The 14,595-nt window shown below is 49.7% G+C and overlaps 2 protein-coding genes across 2 annotated transcripts in view; one reads left to right on the plus strand and one right to left on the minus strand.

Moving 5' to 3' along the window:
* Positions 1–14,595, plus strand: part of TBCB (tubulin folding cofactor B) — a 188,056-nt gene that overhangs the window by 13,717 nt on the left and 159,744 nt on the right. The window lies entirely within an intron of this gene.
* On the minus strand, positions 610–1,574 carry LOC126942135 (LYR motif-containing protein 2-like). Its single transcript, XM_050769388.1, has one exon. It carries the CDS (start codon positions 1,384–1,386, stop codon positions 1,132–1,134), a length of 255 nt encoding a protein of 84 aa, XP_050625345.1. The 5' UTR covers positions 1,387–1,574; the 3' UTR covers positions 610–1,131.

Below are 14,595 nucleotides of genomic sequence, written 5' to 3' on the forward strand. Positions count from 1 at the left end.
TGGTTATGGGCCTGGGGTAGAATTGCTAAATCATGCAGCAGCTGTGTTTCATCTTTTGAGGAACTGACAGTCTGTTTCCTGAAGTGGCTGCACCATTTTACATTCCCACCAACAATGTATGAGGGTTCCAATTTCTGCACATCTTCACCAACACTTGTTATTATTTCTCTTTTTAATTACAGCCATTCTAGTGAATGTGAAGTGATATCTCATAGTTTTTTGTTTGTTTGTTTGTTTGAGACAGAGTCTCACTCTGTCATCCAGACTAGAGTGCAGTAGGCACAATCACAGCTCACTGCAACCTCCACTTCCTGGGTTCAAGTGATTCTCCTGCCTCAGCCTCCGGAGTAGCTGGGACTACAGGCATGCACCACCATGCCCGGTTAATTTTTGCATTTTTAGTAGAGATGAGGTTTCACCATGTTGGTCAGGCTGGTCTCTAACTCCTGACCTCAAGTGATCCACCTACCTTGGCCTCTTAAAGTATTGGGATTACAAGCGTGAGCCATTGCACCTGGCCTCATAGTAGTTTAGATTTATGCTTCCCGGCCGGACGCGGTGGCTCACCCTTGTAATCCCGGCACTTTGGGAGGCCGAGGCGGGTGGATCACGAGGTCTGGAGATCGAGACCATCCTGGCTAACACAGTGAAACCCCATCTCTACTAAAAATACAAAAAATTAACGGGGCACGGTGGTGGGCGCCTGTAGTCCCAGCTCCTTGGGGGACTGAGGCAGGAGAATGGGGTGGACCCGGGAGGTGGAGCTTGCAGTAAGCTGAGATTGAGCCACTGCACTCCAGCCTGGGCGAAACAGTGAGACTCCAATTCAAAAAAAGAAAAAGATTTACACTTCCCTAATGATTGTGTCCAGCATCTTTTCATGTGCAAACTGTCCATTTGTTAGTGGTTTTTGCTTCTTTTAAAAACTGCTGAGCCATCCATAAACATTTTCAAAATGCAGGGTATGTTTTTCAGTGTTAAGGCAACTGTTTTGATGTGTTTTCCTTTGCTCTCTATCACCAAATATTGTACATACAAATAGTAAGACTGGGCTTTGTGTTGTCCATTGTTAATCCTAAATGCAACAAAACACATGGAGACTTTTGAAAATCCTTCAGAATAATGCTATAGTTAAGATTTTGCTAAAGCAAGTGTTTTTTCTAACTCCTTGAGCTGCATATTACCTTGAGTAATCATCATCCGAATTGTATCCTCTTGAATTCTTTTGAATTCTTCCCTTGCCCAATCCTTCAGGTATTTGCGATCAGAATCATTTGGAACTTGCTGAATTGTTTGGAAAATCCTTCTGTAAAGGAGAAGAACTTGCTGCCTTCTGATGAACTGCTTTAACGTTCGTGTTGCTGGGGGTAAGTGGGAAGTGGCCATGTCTACCAGCGGTCCGCTGGAGCCTTAGCTGGTCTTTTTCCTTCTCTTTTTCCTTCTCTCCCTCTCCATTCCTTACCCTATCTCCCTCTCCCCTCGTCCATCTCTTCATCTCACCATAACCTTTTTTTCTCAATTTTTTTATTTTTTTTTAAACGGAGTTTCGCTCAGGCTGGAGTGCAATGGCGTGATCTCAGCTCACCGAAACCTCCACCTCCCCGGTTCAAGCAATTCTCCTGCCTCACCCTCCAGAGTAGCTGGAGTAACTGGGACGACAGTTACTACGCCCGGCTAATTTTTGGGTCCTTAGTAGAGACGGGGCTTTACTATGTTGGCCAGGCTGGTCTCAAACTTCTGACCTCAGATGATCCACTCGCCTCTGCCTTCCTAAGTGCTGGGATTACAGGCGTGAGCCACTGTGCCTGGCCTTCACCGTAACTTTTGTGTATCTTTCCCTCTCCCACTTTTACTCTCCATGCCAATCTCTGTCCCCACCTCCCCATATCTGTCTTTCCTTTCTCTGTCCCTCCATCTGCCCTCTTTTCCCCACCCAGCACCCCTATACTTAGGCCTCTGTATGATCAGCGGCACCAGGTCAGGCTGGAGCCAGTACTAATGGGCACATCTGTGTGCAGACCCAGGGTGGGTGCTGAGGGCCAGGCCCAGGCACCTAGGACTATAAATGCCCCTGCAATGTGGCTGGCCTCAGCCCTGCTCTGGCAGGTGACCCCCAGGCCCCGGGCTCTGAGGCCGAGCCCTTCTCTGAGGTCTCCCTTGTGCCCCCTACTGCCACTGCAGTGGGAGGCCTGGAGGGAAGGCTGGCAGGAGGAACCACACTAACTGGTCTATCTCCCTCTACCCCCAGCTGTGCCTCGGTGTCTTGGGTTTCCTACAGGGTGAGTGCCCCAGAGGGAATGCAGAAAGCTGGTCAGTTGGTCTGGATTTGCAGCAGAGTGTGCGGTGGGGAGGGGCTGGTTGTGCTGGCTCAGGTTGGGAGGCTGTTTGGCATGGCTCTGTGACAGGGGATTGGCCACAGTGGAACTTATTGGGACAGGGCCCTGGCTAGCTGGGACAAGGGGCTATTTGAGCAGACTGTGTGTCAGGGGATTGGCAAAACTGGTTCTGAGGAGGCTGGGCAGGGCTTTGGGGACAGATGGTGCAAAAGCAGTAACTTCAAGCTAATACTGATATTGATGACTTCATGCCATGGCTTTGACATCAAGCTCCCCATTGTTCTGTGAAGTATGCACCAATACCCCCTTTACAGATGCAGCAGCTGAGGCCCCAAGAAATGAGGTGACTTGCTCAAATTCACTTGGCTAGAAAGCGGCCGAGTCGGCTGGGCAAGGTGGCTCACGGCTGTAAGTAATCCCAGCACTTTGGGAGGCCAAGGTGGGAGGATCGCATGAGCCTGGGAGACCAGCTTGGGCAACAGAGTGAGTCTCCTCTCTAAAATAGAAAAAGAAAAGGAAGGAAGGGACGGAGAGAGGGAGGGAGAGAAGGAGGGAGGGAGAGAGGGAGAGAAAGTGGCAGAGTCAGAATTAGAATCTGACGCATTTAGCTTCCGAATCCACCGGATTATTCTTGACTGCCTCCTCTGGGCTCCTGGTTCCCTCAAGCCCGACGGACGTCTGCGTCTTATGTTTCCAGGGCTGCCGCTTCATCACGGCTTTCTTGGAAAACGGGGGCGCTGAGAAGCCCGACTTCCAGCTATATATGTCGCCACCGCCCACGGGGCCCCCGACGGCGCTGCTGGTGACAGCTCTCCCTGCGTAGGCGCCACTCTCCCCGAGCGCTCCGCGCCTGCAGCCAGGCACGACGGTGTGGGTGCGCCCGCCCGGCGCAGAGGAGCTGCGGGGCTCGCAGCAGGCGGCGCTGTGCAAGCAGCGACGTCGTGGCCCGAGGGAGTGGAGGTGGTGAAAGCGCGTGGGCGCGCCTCCCTGGACTCGGCGCTGGCTCTGCGGCGCCACCTGCTGGACACTCCCTACTCGATGGTGGCTCCGTCGCTGCCGCCCGGCGACCTGCACAAGGAGTTTGCGGTGGTGGCGGGCGCTGGGCCCACGCTCTTGAGGCGCCTCACGCCCCCTATGCCTGTTCTACTGGACTGCGTAGACCACCCTGCCCGCTGGCCCCATCTCCTGAGCCTTGAAGGCTTCCAGACGCGCTGCAGTTGCAGAGAGCAGGAGACCTATCCAGCACCCGTGTCGTGGCTGCCCATCCCGTCGCGCTGCTGGCTGGCCTCAATTGTCTGCAAGCGAGAAGCAAGGCCTGTGGCCACGCGTTCGGAAAACCGCCGCCCCATGATCCCTGGAGTGGTCTCCACACGGTGCCCCACTTAGCACCTGCGCGTCCCGGGCGCCGAGACCGCGTGTTCCCAGAGGGTAGTGGTCTGGGTAGCCTGAGCTTCTGGTGCTGCGACGCCGACGGGGCGTGGGCTCTGCGCCCTGGCACGATGCTGCGCTGTGCAGTGGACCAGTGCACCCTCTGACGTTGCGCTCTTCAGCCGACATGCAGGTGTTTTTCCCGGAGGCCGCCGTGGGCCGCGGGAGTTGACACCTACAATCCCTCCTTCGCGCTCATGCCCTGGTGGGCGCGTTCAGCCGCAGCCTCGCAAGCATGGCGCAGCCAAACTTCTCCAACGTGGAATTTGCACCTGCCCCGGTGCTCCTGGACTGCCAGCCACTACCCGGCCTGCACTGGCGCCCTGTCCCTGCTGGCCCCGAGCCGCGTCATGAGCAGCATTCTGACTAAAGGCTGGTCCCGGCTCAGGGCTTCGCCTGGACTGAGGTGGCTTAGGGGCGTAGGTGCAGCGCAGTGCACCACCTGGAGAGGAGAGGGGCCCCCATGGGCATGTTTAGCTTCAGCATCGCCCAGGAAGCAAGCTTCGGGACCCAGGCCGTGGGGCAGCCGGCTGCAGATGAGCAGCCCTGGGGGCCCAAGGGTTTCGGGAGGTGAACCAGCAATGGGATTCGTGGATATTAGGGTTGGAGCAAATCATAACACTACATTCCATTGCTTACATAACAACCAGAGAGGTAGTATTTTTTGTTTGTTTGTTTGGTTTTGTTTTTGTTGTTATTGTTTGGTGGTTTTTGTTGTTGTTGTTTTGTTTTGTTTTGCTTTGCACCCCACCCGACCCCCAATTTTTGTATTTTTACTAGAGACGGGGTATCACCATGTTGGCCAGGCTAGTCTTGAGCTCCTGACCTTAGGTGATCTACCTGCCACAGCTTCCTAAAGTGCTGGGATTACAGGTGTTAGCCACTGCGCCTAGACCAGAGAGGTAGTTTTAAAATATAAGTCTGTCCCTCCTCCACTCAAAATCTCCTAGGCAATTATCCCATCTCCCAGCAAAAGCAGTCCTTACAGTGGTTTACGAGTTCCTACATGATGTGTTCCCAGCACCCTGCTCATCTCATCTCTCTCCCCTGCTTCACTGTCTGTACGCCAGCCACACTGGCCACCTTACTTTCTTCTTCCTACCCCAGGCCCTTTGCACTGGCTGTCCCCATGACATCCTGGTGGATCACTCTCTCACCTCCTTCAAGCCTTTGCTCAAATGTCACCTCCTCAATGAGGCCAACCTGACTGCACAATTTAAAATTGCAATCCCCAGGCCAGACATGGTGATTCACGCCTGTAATCCCACCACTTTGGGATGACGAGGTGGGTGAATCACTTGACAAGGTCAGGAGTTCAAGACCAGCCTGGTCAACATGGAGAAACCTCATCTCTACCAAAAAATATAAAAATTAGCCGGCCGGGCACAGTGGCTCACGCCTGTAATCCCAGCACTTTGGGAGGCCGAGGCAGGCAGATCATAAGGTCAGGAGATTGAGACCATCCCGGCTAACATGGTGAAACCCTGTCTCTACTAAAAATACAAAAAATTAGTCAGGCGTGGTGGCGGGCACCTGTAGTCCCAGCTACTCGGGAGGCTGAGGCAGAAGAATGGTGTGAACCCGGGCGGCAGAGCTTGCAGTGAGCCGACATCGCGCCACTGCACTCCAGCCTGGGTAACAGAGTGAGACTCCATCTCAACAACAACAAAAAAATTAACCAGGCATGGTGGCGCATGCCTATAATTCCAGCTACTTGGGAGGCTGAGGCAGGAGAATCACCTGAACCTAGAAGGTGGAGGCTGCAGTGAGTAGAGATGTTGCCACTGCATTTGAGCCTAGGCGACAGAGTGAGACTCCACCTCAAAAATAAATTAAAATTGTAATCCCCCACTCTGAACATTACCTAGCCCTTTCCCAGAATTTTTTTACAGACTATATCACTTTCTGTATAATTATGTTTTCTATGATCTCTCTACAACACATACATTCCTTAAGGGCAATGATTTTTTTTTAACTGTTTAACAACCTAAAAAAAAAAAAAAACTGAGGCAGTCTCCCTATGTTGCCCAGGCTGATTTTGAACTCCTGGGCTCAAGGGATCCTCCCGCCTCAGCCTCCCAAAGTGCTGGAATTTCAGGTGTGAGCCTGTTGTCAAGTTTTTGTTTGTTTGTTTGTTGTTTTGTGATGGAGTTTCACTCTTGTTGCCCAGGCTGGAGTGCAATGGTGTAATCTTGGCTCACTGCAACCTCCGCCTCCCGGGTTCAAGCGATTCTTCTGCCTCAGCCTCCCAAGTAGCTGGGGTTATAGGCATGTGTCACCATGCCCAGCTAATTTTTTGTATTTAGTAGAGATGGGGCTTCACCATGTTAGTCAGGCTGGTCTAGAACTCCTGAGCTCAGGTGATTCACCTGCCTCAGCCTCACAAAGTGCTGGGATACAGGGTGAGCCACTGTGCCTGGCCTGGCCTGTTGTAAGTTTTAAGATACACAATTAACTACACAATTTAAAGTTTCCAACCTGAATGAATTTTCACATATGTTCACCTGTGTAACCCTCACTTAAATGAAAGCTATTAGAACACTTCTATCACCCCACATAGCTTCACGAAGTCAGATTCTTTTTTTTTTTTTTTTTTTTTTTTTTTTTGAGACAGAATCTCGCTCTGTCGCCCAGGCTGGAGTGCAGTGGCGCGATCTCAGCTCACTGCAAGCTCTGCCTCCCGGGTTCACGCCGTTCTCCTGCCTCAGCCTCCCAAGTAGCTGGGATTACAAGCACCCGCCACCACGCCTGGCTAACTTTTTGTATTTTTAGTAAAGACGGGGTTTCACCGCGTTAGCCAGGATGGTCTCGATCTCCTGACCTCGTGATCCGCCCGCCTCGGCCTTCCAAAGTGCTGGGATTACAGGCGTGAGCCACCATGCCCACCCAAGGTCAGATTATTACAAAAAAGGTTTTGTGCACTATTGAATCTCCAGCACCTGTGACAGTGCCCAGCTCTCAGCAAACATTTGTGGAAGGAATAATAATGGTTGTAATTTGTAAAATATGCACCACATCATATGCCAGGCACTGGGCTCAGAGAGGAAATTATTGCCCAAGGTCACACCTTTTTATTAGTGTAAAATGTGAACAGTGGGGTGGGAGAAGGGATAAAATAATAATAGCTAGTACTGAGTGCTTAACTCTGTGCATTTTTTTTTCCTTCCCGCTTGTCTTTGAGGTTGACTGTCTAATAATATTGTGGGGTTTTTTTGTTTTGTTTTGTTTTGTTTTTTCTGAGAAGCAGTCTCCCTCTGTCACCCAGGTTAGAGTTCAGTGGTGCTATCTCAGCTCACTGCAACCTCCGCCTCCCAGGTTCAAGCAATTCTCCCACTTCAGTCTCCCCAGTAGCTTGGATTACAGGCGCCCACCAACACGGTAGGTTAATTTTTGTATTTTTAGTGGGGATGGGGTTTCACCATGTTGTCCAGGCTGATCTCGAACTCCTGACCTCAGGTGATCCGCCCACCTTGGTCTCCCAAAGTGCTGGAATTTGAGAGGCATGAGCCACTGCACCCAGACTGTTTTTTGTTTTGTTTTGTTTTTGTTTTTGTTTTTAAGACAGAGTCTCGCTCTGTTGCCTAGGCTGGAATGCAGTGGTGTGATCTAGGCTCACTGCAACCTCCGTCTCCCAGGTTCAAGCGATTCTCGTGCCTCAGCCTCCTAAGTAGCTGGGATTACAGACGCGCATCACCGCCATGCCTAGCTAATATTTTTGTATTTTTTTTTAGTACAGACAGGGTTTCACCATATTGGCCAGGCTGGTCTCGAACTCCTGACCTCAGATGATCTGCCCACCTCAGCCTCCCAAAGTGCTGGGATTATAGGTGTGAGCCACTGTCCCTGGCCATTTTATTTTGTTTTGTTTGAGACAGGGTCCTTCTCTTTCACCCAGGCTGCTGTGCAGTGGCACAACCATGGTTCACTACAGACTTGACCTCTGGGCTCAAATGATCCTCTAGCCTCAGCCTCCCAAGTACCTGGGACTACAGGCGTGCACCACCATGCCTGGCTAATTTTTATTTTTTGTACAGACAGGGTCTTGCTATGTTGCCCGGGCTGGCTTAAAATTCCTGGGATCAAGCAATTTACCCGCCTCAGCCTCTGAGAGTGTTGGGATTATAGGCGAGAACTACCACCCCCGGCCTATAATAATATTGTAATGATTGCTTTTCCCTGGGGAGAGGGGCCAAGGCCAGAGCTCAAGTCTCTTGCCAAGCTCACATAGCTAGAAAGTGGCAGAGTCTGGATTTGAACCCAGTTCTGTCTGGGTCCACAGTGCAAGCTTTTAACCACCTTTTTAGTTTAGTTTAGTTTTGTTTTGTTTTGTGTTTTGTACCACCTTACAAATACTCATAAACTAGTCTAGACTTATGTGCTAAGTGGCAAGTGCTTTTATAAATAATGTACATACATTATATAATGTTCTCCTTACAGTCATCCTGGAGATGGATCTTTTTGTTATCCTCATTTCACAGAGAAGTCAGTTGAAGGTTTAAGGCGTGAAACCACTGCCCAAAGCCACACCCTGAACAGGTGTCAGCTTTGAACCCCAAGCCTGCTTGGGCTGCTGGGAAACAGGCGTGTTGTCTCAGAGGGCGCCGCGCTCCGCGCAGACGCAGCGAGACTGGACGCTGACCACGGTTCTGAACACACTGTGCCGAGGGACCTGGTCTTTTCCTGTAACCCTAAAATCCCATTCAGCCTCTTCTAGTCCTCAGAAACAGCAGGACACCAGGGAGATGAGAGAAAAGTGAGGCAGTTTTCAGAGAGAAAAGCTGGGTTTCTTTCTTTCTTTTCTTTTTTTCTTTTTTTTTTTTTTTTTGAGACGGAGTCTCGCTCTGTCGCCCAGGCTGGAGTGCAATGGCGGGATCTTGGCTCACTGCAAGCTCCGCCTCCCGGGTTCACGCCATTCTCCTGCCTCAGCCTCCGGAGTAGCTGGGACTACAGGCGCACGCCACCTCGCCCGGCTAGTTTTTTGTAGTTTTCGTAGAGATGAGGTTTCACCATTTTAGCCAGGATGGTCTTGATCTCTTGACCTCGTGATCCGCCCGCCTCGGCCTCCCAAAGTGCTGGGATTACAGGCGTCAGTCACCGCGACCGGCCGAGGCTGGGTTTCTTAGAAATGGAGACAAGGACTTCAACTTATTTATTCATAACAGCTCAGAGCTGGACTCTGGAGCCAAGAGTCCTGGATGCAAATCCTGCTCCAAACTGTGTGATTCTGCACAAGTCACTTCATTTCTCTGACCATCTACTTCCCCTCTATTAAAGGTGGATGATAGTATGAACATCACAGGGTTCTTGGGGCATTTTAAATTAAATTATTTAGTATTCCTATTATTATTTAATAGAAATAGAGATGGGGTCTTGCTACGTTGCCAGGCTAGTCTCAAACTCCTGGGCTTAAGCAATCCACCCACCTTGGCCTCCCAACATGCTTGGATTACAGGCATGAGCCACCATGCCTGGCTCTAATTTTTTATTTTTATTTATTTATTTTATTATTATTTTTGATACGGAGTCTCACTCGTCGCCCAGGCTGTAGTGCAGTGGCATAACCTTGGCTCACTGCAACCTCCACCTCCCGGATTCAAGCAATCTTCCATCTCAGCTTCTCTAGTAGCTGGAACTACAGGTGCCTGCCACCAGTCCTGGCTAATTTCTGTATTCTCAGTAGAGATGGAGTTTCATCATGTTGGCCAGGCTGGTCTTGAACTCCTGACCTCAAGTAATCCACCTGCCTCGGCCTCCCAAAGTGCTAGGATTACAGGCATGAGCCACCACGCGTGGCCTTATTTTTATTTATTTGAGACGGAGTTTCATTCTTGCTGCCCAGGCTGGAGTACAATGGCAAGATCTCGGCTCACTGCAACTCCACCTCCCAGGTTGAAGTGATTCTCCTGCCTCAGCCTCCCAAGTATCTGGGACTACAGGTACACGCCACCACACCCACCTATTTTTTGTATTTTTAGTAGAAATGGGGTTTCACCATGTTGGCCAGGATGGCACTGAACTCCTCACCTCAGGTGATCTGCCCACCTCGGCCTCCCAGAGTGCTGGGATTACAGGCATGAGCCACGACACCCAGACTTTTTTTTTTTTAATTTAAAAAAAAAAAAAGGAGAGATGGGGCCTCACCATCTTGCCCAGGCTGGTCTCGGACTCCTGGGCTTGAGTGATCCTCCTGTCTTGACCTCAGAAAGTGCTTGGAGTACAGGCGTGAGCCATTGCACCCTGCCAGCATTTTAAAAAATGACTTAATAGCACAATGTCTGGCATGCAGTAAATATTTGCCAGTATTATTTTGCAACAATTTTTTTTTTCATTTTCTTCAGGCTAGGCCTGTTCTAGGCACTGCAGATGCAACAGTGAACAACACAGACAACATCCCTGCCCTCAGGGAGCTAACACTCAAGTTCAGTCCATACGAAAACTATATTCCATCTTTTTTTTTTCTGTATTCCATTGTGGTAGAAAATATGCAAAGCTCTACAGAACACAATATTATTCTTAAAAGTTCACTTTGGGGTCAAGCACAGTGGCTCATGCCTGTAATCTGAGCGCTTTGGAAGGTCGAGGTGGGCAGATCACCGGAGGTCAGAGTTCGAGACCAACCTGGACACCATGGCAAAACCTCATTCCTACTAAAAATACAAAAATTAGCCAGGTGTGGTGGTGCATGTCTGTAATCCCACCTACTTAGGAGGCTGAGGCATGAGAATCTCTTGAACCCAGGAGGTGGAGTTCGCAGTGAGCTGAGATCACACCACTGCATTCCACCCAGGTGACAGAGCGAGACTCTGTCTCAAAAAAAATAAAAATAAAAATAAATAAAGGTTCACTTTGTAGGTGGCTAGCTTCATGCACTGATAACAATGAACAAATAACATCCCTTCCTGGGAAGAAGGAAGGAATATATGTCTCCAGTTCCCCACAGCGCACACACACACACACACACACACACACACACACACACATTCTACTCTCAAGTCTGCTTAATGTGGCAGGTTGAAGTCCTCGATGGCCAGAATCAATGCATGGTACATTTGCACTGGCATAGAGATGCTCTCATAATTGAATCTGGCTGTCTTCAGATGCAGCCTGTGCTCTCGAGCTCCCTGCAGACCTATTCTACACCCAGACTGTGCTGATCATTTTGTCCCTCAGTCCCACTCTTCTTTCTGCTGATACATACAGACCCAGTTTATTTTAAATTGAGAACACTGATAGCTTCTGAATGTTGAGTCTCCAGGGCCAGGGACCCTGGAGGCCTGGGGTATCAAGGCAGATTTGATATGAGGCTAAATTCCAGGATCCAATTCTATTGCATCCTTCCCCCATCTCATCTCCAGATATTCTGACTGAGGAGGAAGTAAGCCCTTCCATAGAGTCCCATCCCCTCCTAGAGTCTTCCCTGGTGATGCCACTCCAGTTCCAGGTCTCCTGTGAGGGCCATACATGCTCTGATGGGACCACATGTCAGCTTGTGAAGCACAGGCTTAAATGTGTGGCCAGGCACAGTGGCTCACACTTGTAATCCTAGCACTTTGGAAGGCAGAGATGGGCAGATTGCTTGAGCTCAAGAGTTGGAGACCATCATGGGCAAAATGGCAAAACCCTGACTTTACAAGAAATACAAAAGTTAGCCAGGTGGCATGCACCTGTAGTCCCAGCTATTTAGGAGGCTGAGGTAGAAAGATGGGTTGAGTTCAGGAGGTGAAGATTGCAGTGAGCTGAGATCACACCACTTCACCCCAGCCTGGGCAACAGAGCCAGACCCTGTCTCAAAAGAAAAAAGCAGAAGAAAAAAGAAAAAAACAAAAAAGTAATTTAAAATATAAAAAAATAGATAAATGAAAAAAGTCTAAATGTGTGCCCACCCCTCAGGTCACATGTGAGTCTGAGACCTCGTCCAGTTCCAAGATGGCAGGACTCCAAAACAGTGTCCATCGTCATGTCTAAGACCATGGCAGTGGCTGCATCAGGACCAAACAATGCACTTGAAGCTGAACCAGGGCTTGTGCCTGTGGTCCTGGTGGGACCTGAGCCTGAATCTGTGGCCGTGGCTCATCTGGGGCTCGCACAAGTGACTGTAAATGAACACTGCCCTGAACCTGTAGCTGCAGCCGCACCAGTGCCTGGACTTGTGACTGTAAAAGAACCATCTCCTGCAGCTCTGGTTGTGGCTGAACCCTCACCTGTACCACCTACCAAACCCATAGCTGAACCAGTGTCTACAACCATGTCCAAAACCGAGACAGTATCTGTGTCTGGGTCAAAACTGTCTCGTGGTCAAGCTGGGGCTCAAGGTGGTGACAGTGACTAAACCAAGCTTAAAGACCCTGGCTGTGGCAAAATTAGAACTTGTCTGTAGCAAAGGGCAGGGGGCCATCACAGGGGGCACCAGCTGAGCCTCTGGGCTACCATACGTCTAGACTTTCTTTCTTCCTTTCTTTTCTTTCCTTTCTTTCCTTCCCTTCCTTCCCTTTCTCTTTCTTTTCTTTCTTCTTTCTCTTTTCTTTCTTTTCTTTCCCCTTCCTTCCTTCTCTTCCTTCCTTCCTTCCTTTCTTTCTTTCGAGATGGAGTTTTGCTCTTGTTGCCTACGCTGGAGTGCAATGGCGCGATCTTGGCTCATTGCAACCTCTGCCTCCCGGGTTCAAGCGATTCCCCCTCCTCAGCCTCCTGAGTAGCTAGGATTACAGGCATGTACCATTACACCCGGCTAATTTTGAATTTTTAGTAGAGATGGGGTTTCTCCATGTTGGTCAGGCTGGTCTTGAACTCCCGACCTCAGGTGATCCACCCACCTCGGCCTCCCAAAGTGCTGGAATTACAGGCATGAGCAACGGCGCCCGGCCTGACTTTTTTTTTTTTTTTTTTTTTTAAAGACAGGGTCGGGCCTGAAGCGGTGGCTCACATCTGTAATTCCAGCACTTTAGGAGGCCGAGGCGGCCGGATCACAAGGTTAGGAGTTTGAGACCAGCCTGGCCAACAATGGTAAAACCCCATCTCTACTAAAAATACAAAAAAATTAGCCAGGCATGGTGGTGGGTGCCTGTAATCCCAGCTACTCGGGAGGCTGAGGCAGGAGAATTGCTTGAACCTGGGAGGCGGAGATTGCAGTGAGCTGAGATTGCGCCACTGAACTCCAGCATGGGTGACAGAGCAAGATTCTGTCTAAAAAAAAAACAAAAAAGACAGGGTCTTGCTGTCACCCCCACTGGAGTACAATGTCGCAGTCTCAGCTCCCTGAAGCCTCTGCCTCCCAGGCTCAAGCAATTCTCTTGCCTCAACCTCCCGAGTACCTGGGATTACAGGTGTGCACCACCACGCCTGGCTAATTTCTGCATTTTTATAGACAGGGTGTCACCATGTTGGCCAGGCTGGTCTCAAACTCCTGGCCTTAAGCCATCTGCTCACCTCAGCCTCCTAAAGTACTGGGATCACAGACGTGAGCCATCATGCCTGGCCAGTATACATCTAGATTTTCAACAGCCACTTGTTCCCCATGCCTGGGGTCTGCACCTACATGCTGAGCTGATGCCCCCAGTCCTTCCTCAGCAGCCTCCCTGCCTCCCAACTGTGAGTTCCCTGTCCTGTAGGGAGGCAGCCCATGTGCTTTGTCACAGGGTGCATCTTTGGTATTAACCGTCACTGCTGTCAAGCATGAGTATGGCTCTATCCAGATAAGAATCACAATGTATGGGATCTTAGGAGACCCCATCCTTCTCTGTCCCTCCTGAGGTCAGGAGTTCGAGATCAGCCTGGACAACATGGTGAAACCCCATCCCTACTAAAAATACAAAAATTAACAGGGCGTGGTGGTGGGCGCCTGTAATCCCAGCTACTGGGGAGGCTGAGGCAGGAGAATCACTTGAACCCGGGAGGCAGAAGTTGCAGTGAGCTGAGATTGCGCCACTGAACTCCAGCCTGGGGGACACAGTGAGACTCTGTCTAAAAAAAAAAAAAGAAGCAATTATACAGGTCCAAATTCCCTTATCTAAAATGTCTGGGGCCAGGTGTATTTCAGATTTTGGAATTTAGAATGGTCACACCAGGCAAATGCCACATATTATATAACACTCCCAGTGTGTGTTACATAATCACAAACATTAATATCTCTGCAGTGAAATGTCTGAATAGTCATACAAAGCCGGATAAATTAAGACTGTAGCAGCCACACGTGAGTTCAGGTTAGCTTTCGCTGATAATTGAGGTTTAACGTCAAACACAGAAAACATCTTCAATCTTCAGGTCTTTTTGTTGTTGTTGTTGTTGTTGTTTGCATTTGTGGATGGTAGACAAGGGATTGTGGCTCTCTGGCTCTTCCCTCAGCAGGTTCCTGTGAGGTGAGAATGAGTTAACACAGGAAAAGCACTTGGAACAGAGTCCAAATCGTGGTAAGTGTCATATGAGGGGGTGTTTGCTGTGTTTCTCATTTCCTGACACAGGCATCTGAAGCTTCCAAATTCCCCGAGCTGTGAACATATCCTAGGACCACACGCAGCCACTAGCATGTCCCAAATCTCTCCTCCAGGAAGGTTTAGGAGCACGGCTCTGGTTAGAAGGTTGTGGGGGCTAGAATATGTTTAATCCGGGTTGCTGGTTGGGGGGACCTGATGAAGGTTATGATGTACTAGTGTTCCCGGACCAAAACGAGGGTTGGGCTGCTTATTCTCACAGCCTAATAATGAGATGCAGATAAACTGGGAAAGAAGAGAGTTTTTATTTCTGTAACTGATTACAGGGAGAAGGCCTGGAAATTATCCCCAGATCAACTCAAAATTATAAAGTTTTCCAGAGCTTATATACCTTCTAGGCTATATTA

Source organism: Macaca thibetana, chromosome 19, assembly GCF_024542745.1.
Source record: "Macaca thibetana thibetana isolate TM-01 chromosome 19, ASM2454274v1, whole genome shotgun sequence".
In the NCBI taxonomy this organism is placed as follows: Eukaryota; Metazoa; Chordata; class Mammalia; order Primates; family Cercopithecidae; genus Macaca; species Macaca thibetana.